The sequence below is a fragment of the Microtus oregoni genome, unplaced genomic scaffold (genome assembly GCF_018167655.1).
Source record: "Microtus oregoni isolate MIOR12 unplaced genomic scaffold, Mior012 000004F_ref0000308, whole genome shotgun sequence".
NCBI lineage: Eukaryota > Metazoa > Chordata > Mammalia > Rodentia > Cricetidae > Microtus > Microtus oregoni.
Genome location: NW_024543063.1, coordinates 21,877,839 through 21,901,231, shown reverse-complemented (window position 1 = coordinate 21,901,231; position 23,393 = coordinate 21,877,839). Strand labels below are relative to the sequence as shown.

At 42.1% G+C, this 23,393-nt stretch overlaps 2 protein-coding genes across 2 annotated transcripts in view; one reads left to right on the top strand and one right to left on the bottom strand.

Annotated features, from left to right (window-relative positions):
* The window catches only part of Col4a3 (collagen type IV alpha 3 chain), a 127,342-nt gene extending 112,071 nt beyond the window's left edge, over positions 1 to 15,271 (bottom strand). Inside the window, exon 1 of the mRNA XM_041649675.1 lies at positions 15,167 to 15,271. Coding sequence (XP_041505609.1) covers positions 15,167 to 15,253 — 87 coding nt within the window. The 5' untranslated portion in view covers positions 15,254 to 15,271. The remainder of the gene's footprint in view (positions 1 to 15,166) is intronic.
* A 507-nt stretch (positions 15,272 to 15,778) lies between these two features.
* The window catches only part of Col4a4 (collagen type IV alpha 4 chain), a 120,971-nt gene continuing 113,356 nt past the window's right edge, over positions 15,779 to 23,393 (top strand). Inside the window, exon 1 of the mRNA XM_041649674.1 lies at positions 15,779 to 15,911. The gene's annotated coding sequence lies outside the window, so the exon portion shown is untranslated. The remainder of the gene's footprint in view (positions 15,912 to 23,393) is intronic.

The following is a 23,393-nucleotide window of genomic DNA, read 5'->3' as shown; positions in this document are numbered from 1 at the left end:
CCTCAGATAACCCCTGCCTGCATGACTGCTCCTGTACGTCTGGGGATGGAGCGCATGCAGGTCACATGCTCTTTCTGTGTTCTGCCTCAGAAAGGCTCAAGTCGGTCACAGTGAATGGAAAATGACCTGTAGGCTCAGCCCCGGGCACATGCAGTAGTCAAGAAATCTACCTGCTGGTCCCTGCCAGCTATTCGAGAACACCCAGCTGGAACTCATGGGCCGGCTTTCTGTGAGTGGGAACTCTCATGAGATTTTTCTTTCATGAGGTTTCAGATATGATGTGGCCCCAGTATTAAAGAAAGTTTGGAAGGGACTGTGGAATCTATGTTTGCTTAGGGTGACCGAATAAAATGGACCCAGCCCACACGTATATAAGCTACTAACAAGTGTTGGCACTGGAACGCAAGCTGGGGGAGGAGATGCAAGTACTGCCAAGAAAAGCTGCTTACTGCTTCCCAAGCTCATCGCTAGCCCCTACGTACTTCCTTTGAAGATAAGCTATGGTTTTCAGGTCAGTGAAATCTTCCCACTTTTGGCTCTGGTACGAAATATGCTGCTTGCTGCTCTTCCACCCAGTTCTATGTTTACCTAGCTTGATTCTTCTTTCTAATCCCCACTTGAGTTTAACTTCTCCATATTTACGCTTTCAAGGTATCTGTATCATTTGTTTTCTGGGTGCTTATCCAGGCCTATCTCTTAAGCACATATACCATGAGGATGGGGGGGGGGCATTAAAAAAATCTATCTTTGTTCCCACCATATACCTAACACACAGTAAAGATACGAGAACGTATTTTAATTGTTGAATTAATAAATGGCCTGTTCAACATTTTGTCTCACAACCATGGTTTTCTTTAAATGCCTAAGGATTTGAGGAACTAGTCATTCTTTACTGATATTTTGGTTTTAGTGTTTAATTAAATACTATTCTAGTCCTGCAGCAGCTCACTGAAGCCCGGAAATACCAACTGTGAATCTTTTCTTTTTTCTTTTCTCTTTTTCTTTCTTTCTTTCTTTCTTTCTTTCTTTTTTTTTTTTTTTAATTTTTCGAGACAGGGTTTCTCCGAAGCTTAGGTTCCTGTCCTGGAACTAGCTCTTGTAGACCAGGCTGGCCTCGAACTCATAGAGACCCGCCTGCCTCTGCCTCCCAAGTGCTGGGATTAAAGGCGTGTGCCACCACTGCCCGGCTACCAACTGTGAACCTAAGAGCTGGAATCACCAAGACAGACATGGCACCTGTCTTTAATGAGTTGAATGGGACAGTGGCAGGGATATAGGTTAAAGCATTTCTACACTGCAGAGAGAAATAATATTTCAGCAAATAAATGGAATCAGGAATCATTTATTTTGATAATCAAATCCTTTTAAAATTCAATTTTATCTGAAATATCACATAGTTATTTAAGCAACAAACATGTAGAATCTGATATTCCTCTTCAGGTATCTGGAAAGACTCCTCAGATATCCCCATTACACACTCGCTTCCTCTGTTAACTGGCAGTGCTCTTGGATAAGACTTTCATCTGAGAAGCAGAAATGATGTTACTTTGCTATCTGACTCTCAGAAATGCATGCTATGGAGTTGGACATTTGACAAGAAAGTACATTATTAAAATATCATTATCACTAAAAGATGACTTTGGTAAAAGTTTATCTTCAATTCTGTTTTAGCATTACCTGTCCCCCCCCCCCCCCGTGTGTGTGTGTATGTATGTGTGTGTGTGCGTGTGTGTATTCATGTGCATATGTATATGCACATGGAGGCCATAGATGAATGATGTCGGATTTCCCTCTGTATACTGTGAATGCCATTGGTTAATAAAGAAACTTCTTGTGCTTATGACAGGACAGAACAGAGCTAGGTGAGAAAACTAAACTGAATACTGGGAGAAAGAAGGCAGAGTCAGCAAGAAGCCATGTAGCCTCCACCAGACTCTCTGGAACCTTGCTGGTAAGCCATGGTCACATGGTGATACACAGATTAATAGAAATGGGTTGATTTAAGATATAAGAGCTAGCCAGAAATATGCTTAAGCTATGGGTCAGGCAGTGTTTTAAATAATATAGTTTCTGTGTGGCTATTTTGAGTCTGAGCAGCCGGGGAATGAATGAGCAGACCTTTGCCTACAGATGAACCCTAAATGTGGTTCCTCAGGTATCACTTACCTTGACTTGCTCTATAGGGTCTTTCCATTGACCTGTAGTTTGGCCATTACTCTAGGGTAGTTGGTCCATGAACTCAAGGAATCTGTCTTTCTCTGCTTTCCTAGTGCTAGATTTTATTTTATTTATTTATTTTGGTTTTTTGAGACAGCTTTGGAGCCTGTCCCAGAACTAGTTCTTGTAGACCAGGCTGGCCTTGAACTCACAGAGATCTGCCTGTCTCTGCTTCCCGAGTGCTGTATTAAAGGCGTGCACCTCTATCTCCTGGCTAGTGCTAGGATTTTAAATGCATGCATGCACCCATACCTAGCTTTCCTAAGTGGTTTACAGGGCTGGAGCTTGGGTCCTCAATCTTACATAGTGCATAGTTAGAGATTGAGCTACCTCTTTAGCCTTTATTTCTAAATAATTGGAATTACACAGTACGTCCAGTAGCACAGTTTCCTTCAGTAATATATGACATTCGTCTACAGTGAAGTCTTCTGTAGAAATTTGAAAATTGTATTCATAGTAATCAACAACATAAAAAATATGCACCAGCCTACTGTTGGATGAAAAAAGTAGGCAAAGGAAAGATCTAGAAAGGAAGAGACCAACGTATTAGCAATGCCAGCCTTAGAAAATGTGACTAAAGATTATATTTTTCATCACTTTAAAACATACCCGGGTTATTTTGAAATCCAGCATTCAAACTCTTCAGCTTTTCAATGTTATATATAAACAAACAGCATAAAATTATCCCTTGGTCAAACAAAGAAAATAAACATCTAGCCGTGTTACTTTGATTCCCTATGTATGTAAATGTTGTCATTTGATCCAAAGGGAGAAGAGGACAGATCTTTCAGCTTCCTACTTACGGAACCTTTTCCTTGGGAAGTTCACATAACAACAAAAATATCACAATGAGAGAAAAACTCCAGCGACCTGTTTTGTCTACATTACGACGACAAGTCTCCCCAGTGTTTCCAAACACCCTCGAGCTCGTTTCTAAACAGTGGAATAGCTTGTCTGAGAGTCCAATCGGGAGAGACCTTCTCATTAAGAAATGCAGATCTTAAGGATTAAAATTGGGAAGTTCTTGACTTACTCCCTGTCCTAGTTAGGGTTGCTGTTGCGATGATGAAACACCATGACCAAAGAAGGTTGGGAAGGGAAGGATTTATTTAGCTGACACTTGATCCCTCATAGTTCATCACTGAAAGAAGTCAGGACAGGAACTCAATGAGAGCAGGAACCTAGAGGCAGGAGCTCATGCAGAGGCCATGGAGGGGTGCTGCTTAATGACTTGGTCCTTATGCCTTGCTCAACCTGATTTCTTATAGAACCCACAATGGGCTGGGCCCTCCTCCATTAGTCACTAATTAGGAAAATGCCCTAGAGGCTTGTCTACAATCCAGTCATTTTTTTCTATTGATGCTTCCTCCTCTCCAGTGGCTCTAGCTTGTGTCAAGTTGATGAAAGTAGCCAGCACACTTCCCACCCAGCTGCCATGATGATGACGCATATCTATTGCTAAAACTGTTTGTTTGTTCCAGTGTTGGGGTTACACCAAGGGCTTTAAACGTGGTAGGTAAGAACTCTACTATTGAACTACATCCCCAGTCTCTTATTATAAATATCTCTCAAGATTACACATTTTAAAACCATTTTCATATACAATGATTAAAAGAACTGAAAAAATAAAATATTCTTTAACCACACATGCACAAAATGTATTTGTATACAATACCATATCATTACATATGAGAATATTCTTTATTTTTGCTTTATGTGTGTGTTTTGTTTATGTATATATCTGTGTACCTCATGTGTGCCTAGTGTCTGAAGAAGCCAGAAGAGAGATAAAGATCCTTTAGACCCAACAGACGGTTGTGAGCCATCATGTGGGTGGAGAAAATCAAACCTGGGTCCTCCGAAGAGCATCCAGTGTTCTTAACTGCTGGGCCCTCTCTCCAACCCCAGTGGAAACACTCTTATTAATTCTCTTTAGTCTGATATTATATGTACAGAGCTGAGCTTTAAAACAGAGTAGGAGACACAGTAGGAGAGCTAGATTGAACAATAGCTATGACGACCTAGAGGAATTCTCCATCCTTCTGTGCTCCTAAAATGCCGTTTACTCTCTCTAACCTCTGCACTGGGGTTTTATACTTTCTGACTTGGTACCATGCTCAGCAACTTCAGATCCTTCCCAGTGAGGCTGAGGAGAGATAGGCAATGAGTGACATGCCAGCTGCACAAAAGGACATCTTAACCTGCCACTGTACACGTGGCTAACTCCTAAGCCTCCCTGTTGGTCTCAGGTAGTTAAACAACTGTTGTGGGAGCCACATAAATGCACTGTATTGTTTGTATTTTTTAAAAGCCAATTTGTTAAGTGTAAACACTGTTATCCGTAATCAGCCAAGCACAACCCTAAGCAAACCCCTCCATGTTGGGGTTTGAATATCATTTGTCACCCAGAACTCATGGGAGAATTTAATCCCTGGTATTATATTAATGGTAGCAATGAGATTTATCATTTTGGCAATTATTTCCTGTAGAAGTAATCACTGTTCTTGCCATGGGTATCATCTGTAGAATGCCCCTCTCCCCATCCACTGGAAAATGAACACAGAAGTCACTCCTCAGGACACTGGCTACACATAGAAATGTGTCCTAACTAATATATTCTAGAAATGCAAAAATATTCTCAGTTTTTGAAGAGATGATATGAAGAAGAACACTGTAAATATCTCATCGATGTTTTTATAGCAACTTTATATTTAGATAATATGACAAACACATTGAGATATATGTTAAAATTAATTTACCAATCTCTTTGGATATTTAAATAGAACTTAGAAAAATGCAACATGGTTTATGTGGCTCATAAGTAATGGCTCGTATCATGTTCCTATTGTGTGACAGACGCACAGATGTTGGTGCATCTGCAGCTCTGAATCGAGTGAAGTGGAAACTTACTGAGATCATGCAACCCAGTTCAGTCGTGGCCAGAACAAACACCTGAAGCCAGCAGCCTTAATTAGCAGATGCAAAGGGGGAACTCTGGGAAGAAGGAAAGACTGACACGGATGCTTTGGGAAGACAACAGCCAGTGATTACATTTCCCGTGATAAATTCGGAACTCACAGCAAAGCCTGTCTTAACAGATCAATGTGTATTCCCTCTCAAGAATGTCAGGCCTCTGTCTGAGGCTTCATGCTAAGGTGACGAAACTGTTTTCTGTCACGCTGAGACTTTTGTAGTAAATAGTCCTAATTCCTATGGATGGGTAACTCTGAGAATTTTTCTTATAGTAGCTATGTTCTATACTATGAGCTGAAGTTCTACACTATGATCACCACAGAAGTTTCACTACCTTCAAAACTTCATTGGTAGCTTTTATTTATGTCAAGTTGTTGGTCAAAGGTCAGGGAAACACTCTATTCATTGGAAACCTGCAGACAAGGTATAAGATATTATGGACAATCTTTATATCCCCACTCCAAAATGTATGCGCTAGAGCCCCGACCTTGGATGTGGTAGTGTTTGAAGACTAGGTGTTGGGAGGTAATTAAGTTCCCACAAGGTCATAAGTGCAAAGTCCTTGAGATGGGAGTAATTTCTTGGTGGACAGACAACACAGAGCTAGCTACCTTTCTCTTTCCACATGAGCACACAAGTCAAGGGTGGGCTCTTACCATCATTTAGTCATTTTGTACCCAGATCTGGGACTTATGATCTCTGCAAACTATGAGAGATAAATACTAATGAAATGTATGAGATTTTGTCAAAGCAGCCCCTCGTAGTCACGATACACACACATACACAGACAGAGGAAGTTTACAAAACATAAGAACTTTGCAAATATAGCTTTCTTCTCCAGCACATCCCTTTCTCTTTCAAGACTTCTTATTCTTTATTAATTTTGGCAGATTACAGAATGTACCTATTAGATGAGCCCCACGTGTACCTGGGGAACTTGCATCCTGAACATGGAATTGCGAGTTCACCTGAGTTCATCCCAAAGTCTCCCCACAGCCTTCAGGCCGTTGAGGTTTGTAGAGATGGAGTCTCAGTGTTTAAGGAGAAATTCATACGCACTGTGCTAGGGACAGTCAGGAATGTGGCTGCTCTGTGAAAACGGTATCATCTCAGCTTCCATTCCCCCTTCAGCTGAAAGCAGAGGTGAGGAAGACGAGCTACGGCGATGCTATGTTATGATTAAGAGTTTTGGCGGAAGCCAGATATAAACCGTGTGGAGCAAAAATACTCAACACACTGTGTTTTCGCTGGGCTTTGGAAGTCTTCAACTCCTTGATGGATGGCTGCTCCTTGGCTGAATGCCACAGCACAAGTAGGGTCAGTTCCAAAGGGATGCAGGAATGCAGGGCGTTCTCCAGCTAGACGGCACTGCAGTTTGAATAGTACCCCGATTAAAGCTTCTGGGTCCTTAATCAAATGCAGTGTTTCACAGAGCTCATTTTAGCGTTAGCGCCAGGAGGTTCAGATTGCAGACAGGTAAACAGAGTCAAAGCTAAAGGGGAAGCAGGAAGACAAATCTCTCCCATTTTGCTGCTTTTCCTAGGATCATCCTCAAAAAATGGCCAAGTGCTTGTCCTCAGGAAAGTCCTCAAGAAGAACTCTTGGCTTGTCTGGAGGAAAAAGTGGGTGGTTGTGCTATGTTGATCTTGACCCCTGCCTCATAAAATAGAAACATAATATGTTTGGGAAAAGCAGCAGAAGGATTTGCGAGGAGGTGATCCTGGAAGCATGGAAAGAAACTTGTTTGTTACCTTCTTAGTTTATTGGGACGCACTTACTAAAATACCTTGGTTTTGGTAATTTGTAAATAATAGAGATTTATTACCCACAGTTTGGAGATGAAGAAGTTAGACATGAAGATAGTAATGGAGCCAGTGTCTGGGGATGCCTTGCTTGTTTTAGTGAAGAAGGCACCTCCAGACTGTCTTTATACATTGTAAGGTAGGTCTGCCTCCTCTGTCTGCTTTTTTTAAGGATATGAATAATATTCATGAGATTCTTTCCTTATAAATAAATCTCTTCTCAAAGGCTCCACCTTCCAATGCCATCAGCCTGGGAGTAGGTTTCAGCATATGGTTTTAAGGGGGACACAAACATTTAACTCTGGAGAGACTCCTGGGTAGACAGGTTGAGTGATGGGAGAGGATACTCTTCCCCAATATTTCTCCCCTTACACCATCTCTTTATGAGAGAGTCAGCAAATAAAAGAAGCTGGACCATGAAATAAAGAACAAGAGAAGGGCGGTAGGGAGTAGGTATCTGTCGAGTGCTCAAGAGGAAGCAAAAGGAATTACTGGAAAGAAAAAAAAGAATAGAAATGCGTAGAGCCTGGATCCTCAAGGAGTCACTGAAAGCAAGTTCTAACGAGTATCAATTTTCCAGTTATCATACAGAGAATGATTGCAAACCTGCCAATGAAAGTGTGTATATCAAATAATCCATGCTTCATAAAATCTCAAGGTTCAAACCTGTTACCCCTATTTTAAGGTGAGTAGCTAAGGCAAAAACTAAAGCTGGTGATTAATAGGCCTGGGCTGTAATGAGCATCACGTGATTTGAGGTCATGCTTATTACCAAGAAATGCAGTTGAGGGAAAAAATCATTTGAAAGTTATAAACAGCTGAAGAGAAAATTAAAGAACTCAATGATGCACTTAAGAAAATTTCAGAGTCCAGTGTGGAGGGGAAAAGGAGATTAACATTGAAGAAGTGGCTTGGCCTGGATCTCTCAAGAAGTAGCGTGTGAGAAAGCATAGGTTTAAATGATAATGGATCCCACTGGACTGTGCAGAAGGTCTCCAAAAGGCTTTGTGGGCAGAAGAGAATTTATCCTGGCTCTCCCACTTCACACAGAAGAAAGATTTGCTCCAAAGGCATGGAAGCCATGAACTTTGAGGTGCAAAGAAGGAGCAGTGAGATAAAGCCAAAGGAAGTCATCAGGACAAGCCCATGTAATGCTGAAAGTGACATCATGTTGAGACGTTAAAGGTCAAGATGCTAGACTCAAGGAGGCCAAGAACATTTGATTCACATACAAGTCAGGACGCAGTGAGAAAGGCACTTGCCACCAAACCAGGCGACTCAAATCAGATCTCTGGGTCCCACATGCCAAAGGGGAGAATTGGTTCCTGCATTTTGTCCTCTGACTTCCACAGGCGTGCCGTGGCTTTTGTGCATAGACATAAAGACACAAAATAAATGAAGGAACATAATGATTTTTAAAGAGTAAGAGAACTAGGGGGAAACATCGCAAGGACCAGCTGAAAGGATTGACTTTAGAGAAAACGAGGAGGAGGTTATCAAGGAACAGTCGTCTGAGGTTGGTGATGTACATGTATGAGCACTCCAGAAACTGAGAGAGCAGAGTTACAGACCAGCCTGGGCTACACAGTGAGACCCTGCCTCATAGAGAACATTTTAATGACATGATCAAAAACTTTGACTAACAAAAAAAATTTTAAAAATGTGTCTATAACTGATACCACAATTTTTCAAAATTATAGCCAGGAAAAATATTTGAGACTTAAGAAATATCGTTTCAGTAATCCACTCAGCATAGCTGCCACGGTAAATATTTTAAAGGTTTTGAGATTGATGACAATAAAACACTATTAATTGATTTTTGTAATGCAGTTAAGGCAGAAAAAATTTGCATTAAATGTATTTGTAATTTTCAAATTGCTTGCTCAATATCAAAATGCCAAACCCAATTAGATTTTATTGTGTCTTTAATAGTAAGATTTCTAAAACGTTTAAAATGCATTGTGTATAGCGGCACCAGGAACATAAAATACTTAAATATTAAAGAAACAAAAAAAACTCAAAAAAATACTGCAGAAACTCATATTATATGGTAACATTGCTTGTAATGGCCTCCAGTTGGAAGCCGCTTACACTTAGAGATACTATTGTTATTCACACACCAGAACATCGTGCAGTGATGAAGATGTGACTCCATCACAATCACCGAGGGATCAATCACAATGAAAATTCGGAATGAAATGAGAGAAGCCCAAAGAAGGATACATCTTGTGAATCTATATTCAGAAATTTCAGCCCAGACAAAGTGCGAGTGAGAACTTGGATAAGCACTTTGACAATAAAAGTCTTAAGAAAGTGAAGGAAGTGATTAGCTGAAATCAACTTTAGTGTCTTTCAAGGAAGAAGGAAGGAGTCACAGAAGAGAGATGGGAGGTCCTAGTGATGTTTTGTTCCTTGACCAGCATGGCCTTTACATAGATGCTAACTGGTGAGCTACCTCACTCTACATCTGTTAATGTGGTCGCCCACGCCTGTGCCATCTTTAGTGATGAATGTGTTTTAGGAAAAGGCATTGTGACCACATAGTAGCTCATCACATAGTGATGCAAGGATGGAAGAATGGTTTGACATTCAAAATATATTGAATTACTACATTGGCTGGCTGCAGATTATGAAGTTTTCCTAAAACATATACAAAATCAGTAATAACATTAATACAGATTCATTTGGCAAAACAGAAACTCTAAGATTTGTGAGGGAAAGAAACTCTTTAATCTGACAGACTGTCTTAAAACTACACATCAGATATTACATTATGATATGTTAGAAGCATTCCCTATAATACAATAATGAGACAAGACGAAAGTTCTGATTGTAGTTAGCACAGTATTAAAAAGAAAAAGAAGGGCTGGGAAGATCTCTCAGTCAGTGGAGTACATGAGCCCAGCAGTTCAATCCACGTATGCCAATGCAATCCCAACACTGAGGAAGACAAAACAGAACCATCCCTGGGGCTTGCTAGCCATCCAGTTTAGCTAGCTGGTGAGTTTCAAGATCAGAGACAGAGCTCGTCTCAAAAACGCAGTGGAGAGGGATTGGAGAATATACCCAGTGATGACCTCTGGCCTCATACACATGCGCAGGATCCCTTCTCCAAACACATAAACACACTACACAAACATGAGAGAGAGAGAGATGGCAAAATATATAAAAATAAGAAAAAAATAGAGTTATTATTCACTGATAACATATCAGCTACACATGAAATCTAAATGCATAAAATATTAGAAATAATAAGAGAATTCAGGAAGGTTGCTGGGTCCACGTTAAAGTTTCACAATTGGTAGCATCTGTATGAGACAGGCACCTGTTCATGCAGCAGCATAACCTATATGCTACATGGAATGCATATCAGCATCCAACAGGGATTTTTGATAGAACTTTGACAAGTGGATGCCAGACCTTAGCGAGAGGGGCCTAGCAGATTGGCAGTGGCAATTTTAAAGAAAATAATAACAGCACGCATGACTGCTCTGCTTGGGGCTCACTATAGAAGATGTAGTTTGAAAACAAAGAAAGTGGCCATAGAGAATAAAACAAAAGAAAACAGCACAAAGGATCAGTGGACACTTTGCATGTTTACAGATGTAACTGCAAAGCAAGGAAAACATGCTCTACTGAAAGAATACAGGATAATTCGTTATCGTACAGGTAAAAATGAATTCATATACTATAAGCTGAAGACAGTTCAAGATAGAGAATTTAAACTGTAACTCCTTTTTTTTTTTAGATGAAGGAATATTGAGTGATGTTTTTATAATCCCAAGGAAGAATTTCTTTGACAAGGTACAGAAAACGAAATGCTAAAGCTCCATGGCTAACCTTGAAGTTATGTTAGTTGAAGTGTTGTTCATTAAGACACCAAGAACTAAATAAAAAGGTAAGCCAAAGATGAGGGTCACCTTCCTGTAACACGTTAAAAGAGCACAAACTTGATATCCAAATATCCATCGCTTCTGAATATTTAGCAGAAGAGAGTCAAAGTTTGTAGTAGATGAACAAGCAGAAAGTGGTCCACAAAATTCACGATGAGGGAAGTATAGAGGGGTGAGCAAGTATGAAGATTACTAATTAAAGCAAGGTCTCTCTTCATGCTTTTTAACATCCAAGCACACCAACTTTTACAGCTGATGAAGGGAAAGGGTAAGCTGGATGTGGCTTCATTGGAGATTAATGTATCAATACCGAGTTTGCTATGAGCACCCAGCAGTTCCAGTTCTAGCTGTCACAATGTTACACGTAGAGAGGTGTGCATTGCAACTTTGTAAAATGAAACTGTGAAGACAGGCTTAGGTTGTTGAGGAAGGGACCACAAAAAAACAAGCTGCTTTATATTACAGAATGCTATAAAACAGGTATTTCTACAAAAAATGTATGTCAAGATGGATGAAATCCAATGACATAATAGTCAATGATTAAAGAAAGTAAGTGTACAATATGAAACTACTACATTTGAAAAACCACAAATAGTAACATTTGTTCTTGAGGGGAACACACACACACACACACACACACACACACCACTCACTTGTGTGGAGTATAAACACAAAATCTTTCATGAGAATGACATACACAGATCTCCTGGACTGGAAGAAAATCAAGTTGTTAAGTATTAGGACATTTTGTATTTTTTTCCCCTAACATGGGGAATTTGAGAATTTTATTTTATTAATATTTGCTTAGCCTCAGGATATATAAATTTGCACTATTACATTACTTTTTGTTTGTTTGAAGTGCTAACTAATCCAACTGAAGTTTTCAATTTTGAAAATGAATTCAGATGAGAAAGCTTCTTCATATGCTGTTTCTGCACTTCTTCCTGGAATTTAAGACTATGCTAATCTAGCTGGAGACCTTTGCCTTATCCAGGGAGCAGAGATGGACATACATTCCTCACCTATTGCCTGGCCTGGGGTTGCTTGTTTAAAATGGGTGAACTAGCCAGAAGGCAGCTGGCTGTCAACCTAAAGGTAGTAAAGCAGCTAGGGAGCACCTGGCTTCTCAGCCAAGCAGCAAAGCCCTTCCTTCTCCCTGGGTACTTGGGGACAAACTGTGTGGGCAGGCTGTTTCACCTTGGCTGAGAGAGGCAGGGCAAGCAGGGTCAGCACTGCTGCTGGCTTCCTGTTTGAGGAAGTGCTAAAGTACAACTGGAGACCTCAGCTAACAGCACAGAGATTATGCACATGCCAGCACTCAGCTAACAGCACAGAGATTATGCACATGCCAGCACTCAGCTAACAGCACAGACATTATGCACATTCTGGCCCAAAGACTGGATATAGCTCTCAGATACACAGTGATTGACTCACCACGATTTTGTTTGTTTTTGTTTTTTCCTGCTTGCTATTCTGTTTTGAGTAAAATCTAAATCAGTTGCTAATATTGATATAATTCATTTGTGATTAAAATGAGACTCTTAACTTCTCTCCTAAAGATGGTGGCACATCAGGTCAACAGTCAGATGTGCTTAAAGAGTGTCCCCTCCCCCACTGCCTCGCTCTTGAGCTGCTGGCTACTGGAAGGAGGTAGACACTCCCACATCACAGATGAAAAGACTGAGATTCAGAGTAGCGTCCTGGCCTGCTCAAGGTCACAGTTGGCTTATGGGTTCCGTCACGTTGGCACATGTCACCTCACCCAGGTATCAGTTAACTTGAGATCACTTTTCTTTACCATAGGAGAGGCTATTTTATAATCTCAGGGGCACCTCTTCTCTCTCCTTCAGCAGTTGCAATGGAAGCAACAGCTTTGAATGCTTTTAACAAAGGCTCACCTCAAACTTCAATAGAAACACAAAAGATGGATTCACTGTGATAGTTTTTAACTTGAATTGCAATGTTTTGATGTTCCTAAACTCCAAACAAAAATTGTTTCACATGTAAAATGCAAGAGAATATCACAACATAACTTCACATGGTATATACCTGGAGGATCTATGGTCACAGAGCACCACATTTTAACATTTAGATTTTCTCATTTTATTATATGTGTGCTCTCTCTGCATGCATGTATTTGGCTGTGTGTGGGCTTGCTATCCATGGAGGCCAGAAGAGAGCATTGGATCTCCTGGGACTTGAGTTACAGTCGGTTGTAAACCTCTGAGTGGGAATCAAACCCAGATTCTGTGCACGAGCAACAACTGGTCTTAAACATTGAGCCATCTCTCCTGTCCCAGGGCCCCACCTTTCAAGGGTGTTTCTTCAAGGGGCCCATGTCCCTTCACACTCTCGCTGTTTTTCTTCTCAGTCCAGAAAGATTGTTATTCTTACTGCTCTGGAGAGTTCCCAGGCCTCTGTATAGCATGCACTTCCTTTAGACTTTCCCAAAGCACTGGTTTCTGCTAAAGCTCTTGATAGTCCGCACCGGTTTGCACAAATTGTAGCCATCCTACCCAGCAGCAGTTAGCCACCTAGCTTAGCCAGTCTTGGTTTGCTATTTATTTATTTATTTATTCATTCATTCATTTATTCACTGTGGAGAGGGCAGGGAGAGGACCCAGTAAGAGAACCAAAAGCTGGTTCTCTTATGCTGTTGGGAATTGAAATTTTGTTGTCAGTTTTTATACACTGAGTCATATCACTAACCTTGAAAAATGTTCTATTGTTAAAGTTGCTTTGCATAGATTACAACAATCTTTGAGAATGCAGGTACAGAAATGCTAAGTCACCTTCATGTGACTGAATGGTGGGAGGCCAGATCAATTAACTTTAGCACATTGTTAAATACTATGCAACACAGTGGAAGATAAAATGATGTAGATCTTAACCTCAGGTGCAGACAGATGTATAGGTTACAAAAGGACACATTTAAAGCCTGGAAACGGTTCTGTTAGAAACACAACTATTGCCGGGCGGTGGTGGCGCACACCTTTAATCCCAGCACTCAGGAGGCAGAGGCAGATGGATCTCTGTGAGTTCGAGGCCATCCTGGTCTACAAGATCTAGTTTGCCATGGTTTGCAGCTGTGTATGTAAGCACACAAATATCGGAAATAAATACCACAGAAAAGGCGAGTCTGGATATTTGTTGGAAAATGGAAATCTAGAGGAGTGTTAGCTGTGCTGTGATGGCTGCAATGCCTCACTTAGAATGTAAGTGAAATGAAAACAATTGAATCATATGCAGTCATAGGCCCTTAATGTGTTCTCAGGTAACACATAAGTCGCTCTGGGACCATCTACAATCGCTCTCAGTCATGTAAGACTTAAGACACCTGCTCATCATAGGAAACAAAACTTACTGTACCCAAATTAACTTTTAAACATAAAAATAACATCAAGCATCTGAAAAGTTAATTTCTGTTTCACAAGTTAAAATCAAGCCAAAACAAGTCTCACAGTTTTGAGAGATTTTATCTTTAGTGGTAAAGAACCAGGATTATGGAATAGATTCAAATGAGCATGGGGTCACCCAAATTCCAAAGAGAAATCAAGTCATTCTAATATAAGTTCTAGGTCTTGATTCTTTTTTCCAGTGATGGCTTTTGTTTCCAGAGAGTGCCAAAGGAACACGGAAATCTCGGGAAATCAGAGTCTAGATGAGATCTGGTTTAGGAAGGAGCAGTGTTGAGACTCCAAGGAGGTGTCTCCTCCAAGGCTTGGGCACTTCGAGCCAACCAAACCACCTATTCATCCATCAGCCTGACATCACACCTCCAGTACCCTAGCCATTATCATCGTTATCATTGATCTGTCCATCCATCCATCATCTATTACCTAACTCATCTATTATCCATCCATGCCTTATCCATTTACCTATCATCAATCTATTTATCATCACCTGGCTATCTTATATAACATATTTATAATCTTAGTTACCTTATATCCTTCCCTGTTATACACCCATCTATAACCTATCTATGGTCTCCATTTACCAGTATCTGCAAGCTGTTCTCCTCCAGCTGGGATTCCTGTGATCCTGAAAAGCTGGCTGGCTCCTCGCTTCTACCAGCACTGCAAATTCCACCTGTTTCCCGGGGCTGCCCTTCTTCCCCCCACCCACCCCGTGTGCACTGCCATCCCTGAACTCAGGAGGAGTCTGCCGCTGAGCAACGCTCCAAATAGTGACCCGAAGAAGCCCTAGTGGGTGGAACTGGCTTGTTCGTCCCGGGATAGGTACAAGCAGTGGTGGGGTCGCTCAGCCCCTTCAGTCACTCACCTTGCTAACCACAGGCGGTGTGGCCAGGAGCAGCAGCAGGATAGGCAACAGGAGCGCCCGGAACCTTGGAGCACTCTCTGAGTGCATGATGGGCGTTGGTCCTGAGTCCCAGTGTGCCCAGGGATCCACCGGACCCACGAACTTTCAGGCTTCCGTGTACCGCTAGGGGCACAGATTAGGGAGGCACCGCTGGGAAGCTCGCCTTGCTTGCTGACCTACTGGGGCGAGTTTTGTAGGGCTCGACCCACCGCAGTCTGCTTGTCCTCACCCAAGCTTTTGACTGTGACTCTAAGGGAGGGAAGAAGTGGCCTAGGTCCCGCCCTCGTCCCCCCTCCCAGCTCGCCAGGCACTGTCCCTTCAACCGGGCATCGTGCCCAGGAAGTGAGAAAGGGTTGGGCGCCCTCAGAGCAGGCAGGGGGGCGCTGATCCAGGGTCAGGGTGAAAGAGGTGATTCCCTGCGCTCCAGGGACTCTGGTGCCTAGAGGGTGCGGGTCAGCGTGAGGAATTTAGGGGTGTGCGGTAGGGAGGTAGCTGCACAGGGTGGAGGGAGTGGCCAGCAGCCCTGCCCAGATTAAGCTGGAGGCGCGCGGGAGTCTGCGACTCTGGGGCCAGGTTTGCTGGTAGCTCCCGCGGTTGTACATCTGCTGACGGCCTTCAACTCACAACCACTGCATAGATTTGACGCTGAACAGGCAGTGGAAAGGAACACGGTCACGGGTGGATTCCCTCCAGCCGCAACTGTGAGGTGCGTATCAAATCTGTCTGCTAGCCTGCAGTTCCTTGTCTGCCGGATTGTTCCCGCAGGTAAGCCGCCCACAGGCAGGCACTGCCCCAACACCAAGGCACCTGCCTAGGAGCAGAAGCTTTGCGGCGTCTAAAGGGTGGTGGATGGGGCAGTTGTGGCCTTGGGGTCAGCAGAGGAGAGCTTGCTTGGCTCCCAGGCTTCTCTGCCAGGGCTTGAACTGGGCGCTGTGTGTTTTGATTAATTTGGAGGCTCGAGTTACTGTCCTGGCAGTATTGGCATTCCAAAATGCCAAGAGCAAGAGGCAGCTGAGGGGAAAGAGAAAGCTCATCCTATTCTCTGAATTGAACTGCTTTTCAGGCTAAACCTTATCTGCGGAAACGGGGGAGAAAACAAGAGCCAGCTCTGGTCCAGGGTGTCCCCGCCTGGGAGGGCCTTGGATGCAAATGCCACCTCTAGCTCCGTAGGGCACCCTGTTGGAGCAGGCTTCTATACTTTCTCGTGCTGCAGACAACACTGAATGGAGTGAGCCGTGTAAAATGCACAGGTTACAGTCAAATCAGACGGTTTTACTTGGATACAATCGTCACAGTGATAACGGAGAGTTGTACTAACAGACAGGTAGTATTCTTGGTGAATTATGTATTGTTGAATTAGCTCTACAGCACACCTCGTTAAACAGCTATAGCATCCTCACAGTGGTAACTGAGAACAGGGCTTGTGATAACCATCTAAATGCCACGAGCGTATCAGTGAGAGCAAGCTCAGCCGCTAGCAAGTCAGTGGCCTATTAACTGATGTTTATGAGTGCAGGAAAGGCCCAGCTTCCATGAAGTACCGGTCACCGGCCATCTGAATTCCATTTCACCTCCCCTTCAAATTGTAGATAAAAAAGGGGGGACTCTTTCATGACGCACAACTGTGATGGTACATTAGAGTCTCCTGAGAAACAGTTCCAAGTTCCAATACTCAGTGAACTCCAAGTTGGTTGTATCAGACTCTCTGCAGAATAAACTTATTGGAGTACACCAGAGCCTCTTGCAGATTCTTTGTGCAAACTAGCTTTGTAGTCACTATTTTATTATGTTATTTATTATTATTATTATTATTATTATTATTATTATTATTATTGTTTAATATATTAACTCCCGACCACAGTTATTTTCGTTAGCTGCACAGAATTAGGGTCTCTTCGGTGGAATAATAATAATAATAATACGAGTTTGTGCTCAGATCATAAATATAATTGGCCACATAGTGGCTTCCAGAAAGTTCTTGAGGGAATGTCTGCCATCCTCGCGGGGAGGACAGCAGGGACTCTGCTGCTGTTGAAGTGACCGTGCCCAAGGGTCCTGAGAAGCATTTGATTATCTTTTACAAAGTGATATTGCTTCCTGAAAACAAATCAAAATCTCAGTACTGATATCAAATGCTCCCCTCCCCGCTTGGCTAGATTCCAGGAAATTTGAATTTTAAATGGATTTTTTTTTGTGACCCCGTAGCTTCTTTATCACCTTCTCTCTATGTGTGATGTATTCATGAGTGCATGTTCATGTGTGTGCATATTCTCGCGTGGTTGAGCAAGAGCCACAGAGAGTGTGTGCAGGCAGCCTTGAGTGTGGGTCCCCACCTTCCACCTTGCTTGGGACAGGGCCTCTTGTTCTTCTGGCATGTCCGGTTCCAGAGATTCTTCTGTCTACATCTCCTGCCTGGCTTTAGGAGTGTTGTGATTACAGATATATGCATGAGGCTCTTCATGCATCCTAGGGATCCAGGCTCAGGTCTTCACGCTTCCACAGTGGATAATTCACTCGCTGAGCTGAATCCTCAGCCCAGATCCCTGGAGTTTTGATAGAAGAACACCCTGAGCTTTATCAGCATCATAGGGTAAAGGAGTCACCTAGATGATGTTTCTGATGCAGCAGCGGAAGAGAATGGGACACGAATCAGGAAGGAGGCAGATGCTGGAGAGCCTGGCATCTGGTCTACCCACTGGATTCTGAATCCTTTTGTACTTACTGATGTGGATTAACTTCTCCAGGGTGGACTCTTACCCTCTATAACATCAGACTAATCATGGTACCAGTCTTGGGGAGTTGTAGGAATCTGATAATCCATCAGAAGTCTCTCGTACGAGATCTCCATGTAACTAGCACATGTTGCATTCTGACTGGAGTTGCATAAAGGAAAGCAGATGGAACTGATGAGAATGTAGATGGACCATGGTGGCATGGTGCAGGGATGCTCCTCTGAGTTCAGTGCTAATGAACAAGAACCAAGCACAGCATCATACTGAGCCCAGGTCAGGGCACTTTCAAGGCACCTCGAATCCTGCCTTCCTAAGACCAGAAACTTTGACATAAACAGGAGCTGTTAGAAACTAGAGTCTCAGCAGCTACCCAGACTCAGCAAATCAGAAAGTAAATGTCGAAGATCCAAGATCTCTAGCCAATTTCCTTGCAGGTGAGACACGGAGAAGTGGCTTGTTTGAAAGTCAGATTAAAGCACGCATTCCTCGTCTCTCCGCCACACACACTTGGCTACATTGCCGCCTACGCTCACCTATGGTGTAATTAACCCAAAATCAACCAGAGCATGTGAATTAAAAAAAAATAAAACCAAAAGAACTAGTGACTCCTATTTTACTCCTTAAATGTGAAAAGCAAAGGGAAAGCAAAGAAGATGGTTCTTTTTGTACAATTTTTTTTAAACACGTGATACTAGGTGAAGATTTTAAATCCAACTTTTAATCCCTTTGGCAAGCTTTATATAATTATTTAGTCTGCCTTTAGCTTGTTTTTTTCTGTTTTATTTTTAAAAGTTTTTTTTAAGGTTTATCTGTTTGAGTATTTTTCTGAGTGTGTGTGTGCGTGGAGGCAGATGTATACACACGCATATGTCTATATTCTGAAGCTGGATGAAGATGCCAGTGTGTGTGTGCATGGGGCCAGATGTGTGAGGTGCACACGTCTGTATTCTGAAGCCAGAGGAAGATGCCAGGTGTCCTGCTCTACACGTACAGCCATGTTCTCCTAAGACAGGGTCTCTCACCGAACCTGGGGCCAAGCAGGAGGCCAGCAAGGCCCAGAACGACACATGTACTTGGAGACTGTGAAGGCCAGAAGAGAAGTACTGGATCGCATGGATCTGTTGTCAACAGATGGCTATGGATGTCGTGTGGGTGCTGGGAACCAAACCCCAGTCTTCATGCAAGAGCAGTCAGTGCTTTTAACTGCTGAGACACCTCTCCAGTCCTGCTTCTTTCTTGTTTAACCTCTCTCCCTATATCTCTTTCTTTCTCTTCTTCTCCCACTCTCCCTTCCTCCTTCCTCCCTCCTTCCATCCCTCCATTCTTTCCCTTTTGCTTCCTTCCCCTCCCTTTTATTCTCTCTCTGTCTCTCTCTCTGTCTCTCTCTCTCTGTCTCTCTCTCTGACTCTCTCTCTCTCTCTCTCTCTCTCTCTCTCTCTCGCATGGAGTTCAAGCTGGCATTTGAACTCATTATCCTACTGCCCATGACTCTCTAGTGCTGGGCTTACAGACACTTGTCACTTGGGGATAAGTCTGTTCCTGGGTGTGTGTGTGTGTGTGTGTGTGTGTGTGCTTTGTGTATGCACTCAGATACGTGCAGGTGCTTATGTCTGTATTCTGAGGCCAAAGGAAGATGCCAGAAGTCCTGCTCTATCGTGTTTAGCTTTATACCCTTGAGACAGGGCTTTCACTGACCCTGGAGGTAGGTTGGAGGCCAGCAAGCCCCAGCAGTTCTGTTCCTGATCTCAACAATACTGGGGCTGCAGGTGGATACATCCAACCTGGCTTTTACATGAGTACTAGGGATTTGTTTGTTTTTTAAAAATTGTTTTTATTGAGCTATATATTTTTCTCTGCTCCCCTTCCTTGCTCTCCCCTCCCCTTCTACTCTCTCCTATAATTCACATGCTCCCAATTTACTCAGGAGATCTTGTCTATTTCTACTTCCCATGTACTTTAAATACATGTATGTTTCTCTTAGGGTCCTCTTTGTTGTCTAAGTTGTCTGGGATTGTGAATTGTAGGCTGTTTTTTCTTTGCTTTATGTCTAAAAGCCACTCAAGAGTGAGAACATATATCCTGGGTCTGGGTTACCTCACTCAATATGATGTTTTCTAGATCCATCCATTTGCCCGCAAATTTCAAGATGTCATTTTTTTCTGCTGTGTAGTACTCCATTGCATAAATATACCACATTTTCCTTATCCATTCTTCGGTCAAGGGGCATTTAGGTTGTTTCCAGGTTCTGGATATGACAAGCAAAGCTGCTGTGAACATAGTTGAACACATGTCCTTGTGGCATGATTGAGCATCCTTTGGATATATAACCAAAAGTAGTATTGCTGGGTCTTGAGGAAGGTTGTTTCCTAATTTTCCGAGGAATCACCATACTGACATCCAAAGGGGCTGTACCAGTTTGCATTCTCACCAGCAATGGAGGAGTGTTCCCTTTACCCTACATCCATCTCCTCCAGCATAAGTTGTCATCAGTGTTTTTGATCTTGGCCATTCTGACAGGTGTAAGATGGAATCTCAGCGTTGTTCTGATTTGCATTTCTCTGATGACTAAGGATGTTGAGCATTTCCTTAAGTGTCTTTCAGCCATTTTAGATTCATCTGTTGAGAGTTCTCTGTTTAGGTCTGTACCCCATTTTTTATTGGATTATTTGTTCGTTTGATAACCAATTTTTTTGAGTTCTTTGTATATTTTGGAGATCAGACCTCTGTCTGATGTGGGGTTAGTGAAGATCTTTCACCATTCTGTAGGCTGCCATTTTGTCTTGATTACCATAACCTTTGCTTTACAGAACCTTCCCAGTTTCAGGAGGTCCCATTTATTAATTTTTGCTTTCAGTGTCTATGTTACTGGGGTTATATTCAGGAAGTTGTTTCCTATGCCAATGCTTTCAAATGTACTTCCCACTTTCTCTTCTATGAGGTTCAGTGTGGTTGGTTTTATGTTGAGGACTTTGATCCCTTTAGACTTGAGTTTTGTGCATGGTGATAGATATGGATCTATTTTCATTCTTCTACATGTTGATATCCAGTTATACCAGGGGGCTAGGGATTTGAACTAAGGCTCAGGCCCCCATTCTTGTAAGCAAGTGCTTTGTTTTATTTTACTTATTATCTCTAGCCCTGGTTTTAAAATAAGTGTGTCTGCTTCACCAGTTTTAGGGAGGATGCCCATTTGTGGTTCTGTCCTCCTGCTTTGTAAGTTCACATACCATTCACCCTCAAATCTACTTCTTCCAGAAACTTCCATGGCCTCTACTGCACACACAAGTATGTGCTACTGCTTTTGAGGAGATATATGGAATAGATTGTCCATGGCTTCTGCTCTAATTTCTTCAACTCTCCTTTTTGTCTTTTCTTTTTTCTGAGACCTTTCTCTTATCATCAGTTAGACTCTCAGGTGGTTTTAGAATCCCAGAGTCACAACTAGCTTATGCCAGTTCTTTCTTGCCCCTGACTTCTCTGCTGCTGTTTTAAGGCCAAAATTTCTGCCCTGGTGCCCAAGATTATTATCCAGAGACTACAGTTGCCTTCTGGCTGGCTTCTTCTCTTGTAAGTTCTCTGAAATCCACCTTCGATGCTATTGTCAGAGTAGCCATTTAAAATTGCTCACAGGGCCAAAAAATGGCTCAGTTGGGTAAAATGCTTGCCATGTAAGCATGAGGACTGAAGTCTGGATCTCTAGAACCCACATAAAATTCAGTGAAGGTGGTGGTCTGTTGCACTCTCAGCATTCCAGAAATGAGTATGAGAACTAGCTAGCAGCCTAGCCACAACTTTAAAATGCTGAGCTCTGATCCAGTAAGGGATCCTGCTCCCATTTATAGGATAGAGACTCAATATCAACCTTGGGCCTGCAAATGTTCCCCCATGCACACAAACATGCATATACATACACATGTGTACCGAATGCATATGAAAAAACTCTAAAATATAATAGCTGTAGAAGATAGACAAACAGTAATGTACAGTTACTTCAGTAAATCAATTCTTTTTTTCCTCCATCACGTGTAAGCATTAGTTAGCACAAACAAGAGCTAGGTAAATAGTTCTTGGGTTAATAACCATAGATATTTATGTATCATACAAAATATATGCTGATGATACCGGAAATAAATACCTCATCAATGCCAATCAAATTTCTTGAAAGATACCTCATATTTCAATGATTTACTATATTTAGTGATTATAATTTACAGATCAGTTTTTTATTCTTGTTTTATATATAAACTAGATTTAAGATTTGTTCCTACATTATTTATTTTTATTGTAAATGTGTAATATAGACTGATTTCTAGCTTTATTGTCTGAGCTTTTTCTAAGTTCTTCATTTCCAAATTCATAATAAAAGAGCAAGTTGATTTTAACTATAATTATGCAACTGTTTTCTAATGAAATTTTTAGCTGCTAATTATTTGGGCCATGCTGTCCACTGGATAACTTTATGCATACATGGATCCTGCCCTTGACTCTATTCAGTGATGGCCATTGTGGTGGTTCATACTAAATGTGTTGCTAAGCTGCGCAGTGAACTACAGAAAGTCCATGACTCTAAAGCCCAGGCTTTTATTTTTTATGGTTTTTACATTTATTTATTAGGGAGAGAGTGTGCTGAAGTACCTGTGTGGAGGTCAAAGAACAAGTTGCCAAGGGTTTTCTTCTTCCACCATGTAGATTCCAGAGAGTAAGTTCAGGTCATCAGGCTTAGCGGCAAGCTCTTTTATCTAGGTCTCCATCCTCGAAATCCGGATTTGAATCTCTTGTTATATTCCTGAGTGGTCAAGCTGGTCAATGTGGAGTGTTATTTCAGGTCTTGTTCTGAAGGAAGAGACATGTAAGGCGATTCTAGGCCCCTGGGATGAACTCCTCCAGGAAGCCAGGATGACTTAGAGGCATGGCAGAAGACAGAGTGCAGCCACAGGAAGAAGTCATGATGATGTTCCCAGGAAAGAGAAGACCTTGCATGAGCGCAGTTTCTCTTCCCCAAGAAAAAGCTTTCCTGCTGTCTCAGAGATGGTCATTGTACCCCACCTCAGCATTTCTGTCTAACGTTAGAGTCCATTTGGACATGTGTTATGAAATCTTTCTTTTGGCTTAAACACTTAACTATTGCCCTCCTCTCTGTCTTGTTTAGAGAGTGCCCCTTTGACCTCTAAAACATTCACATTTCTAGACTTGAATCCCAAATGCAAAGGCCTCAACAGGAGAACTTGGGCTTTCTGGGAACCACAGGGAACAGGCTGTCTTTGTGGTCCTTTCTAGTCCATTTCTAACTGGTTTTCTGTTTTCCAGAACTCTTTTCTTCCAGAGGTCAATTTCCCGAAACTCACTCACAGATTTTCATAGAAGATGTGAAGTCTTCATATAGAGCCCATAGTTGAGAACTTCCTGTGCATTTAGCCTCTGTCACTCTGGTAACTATTTGTTATAGTGAGAAGGAG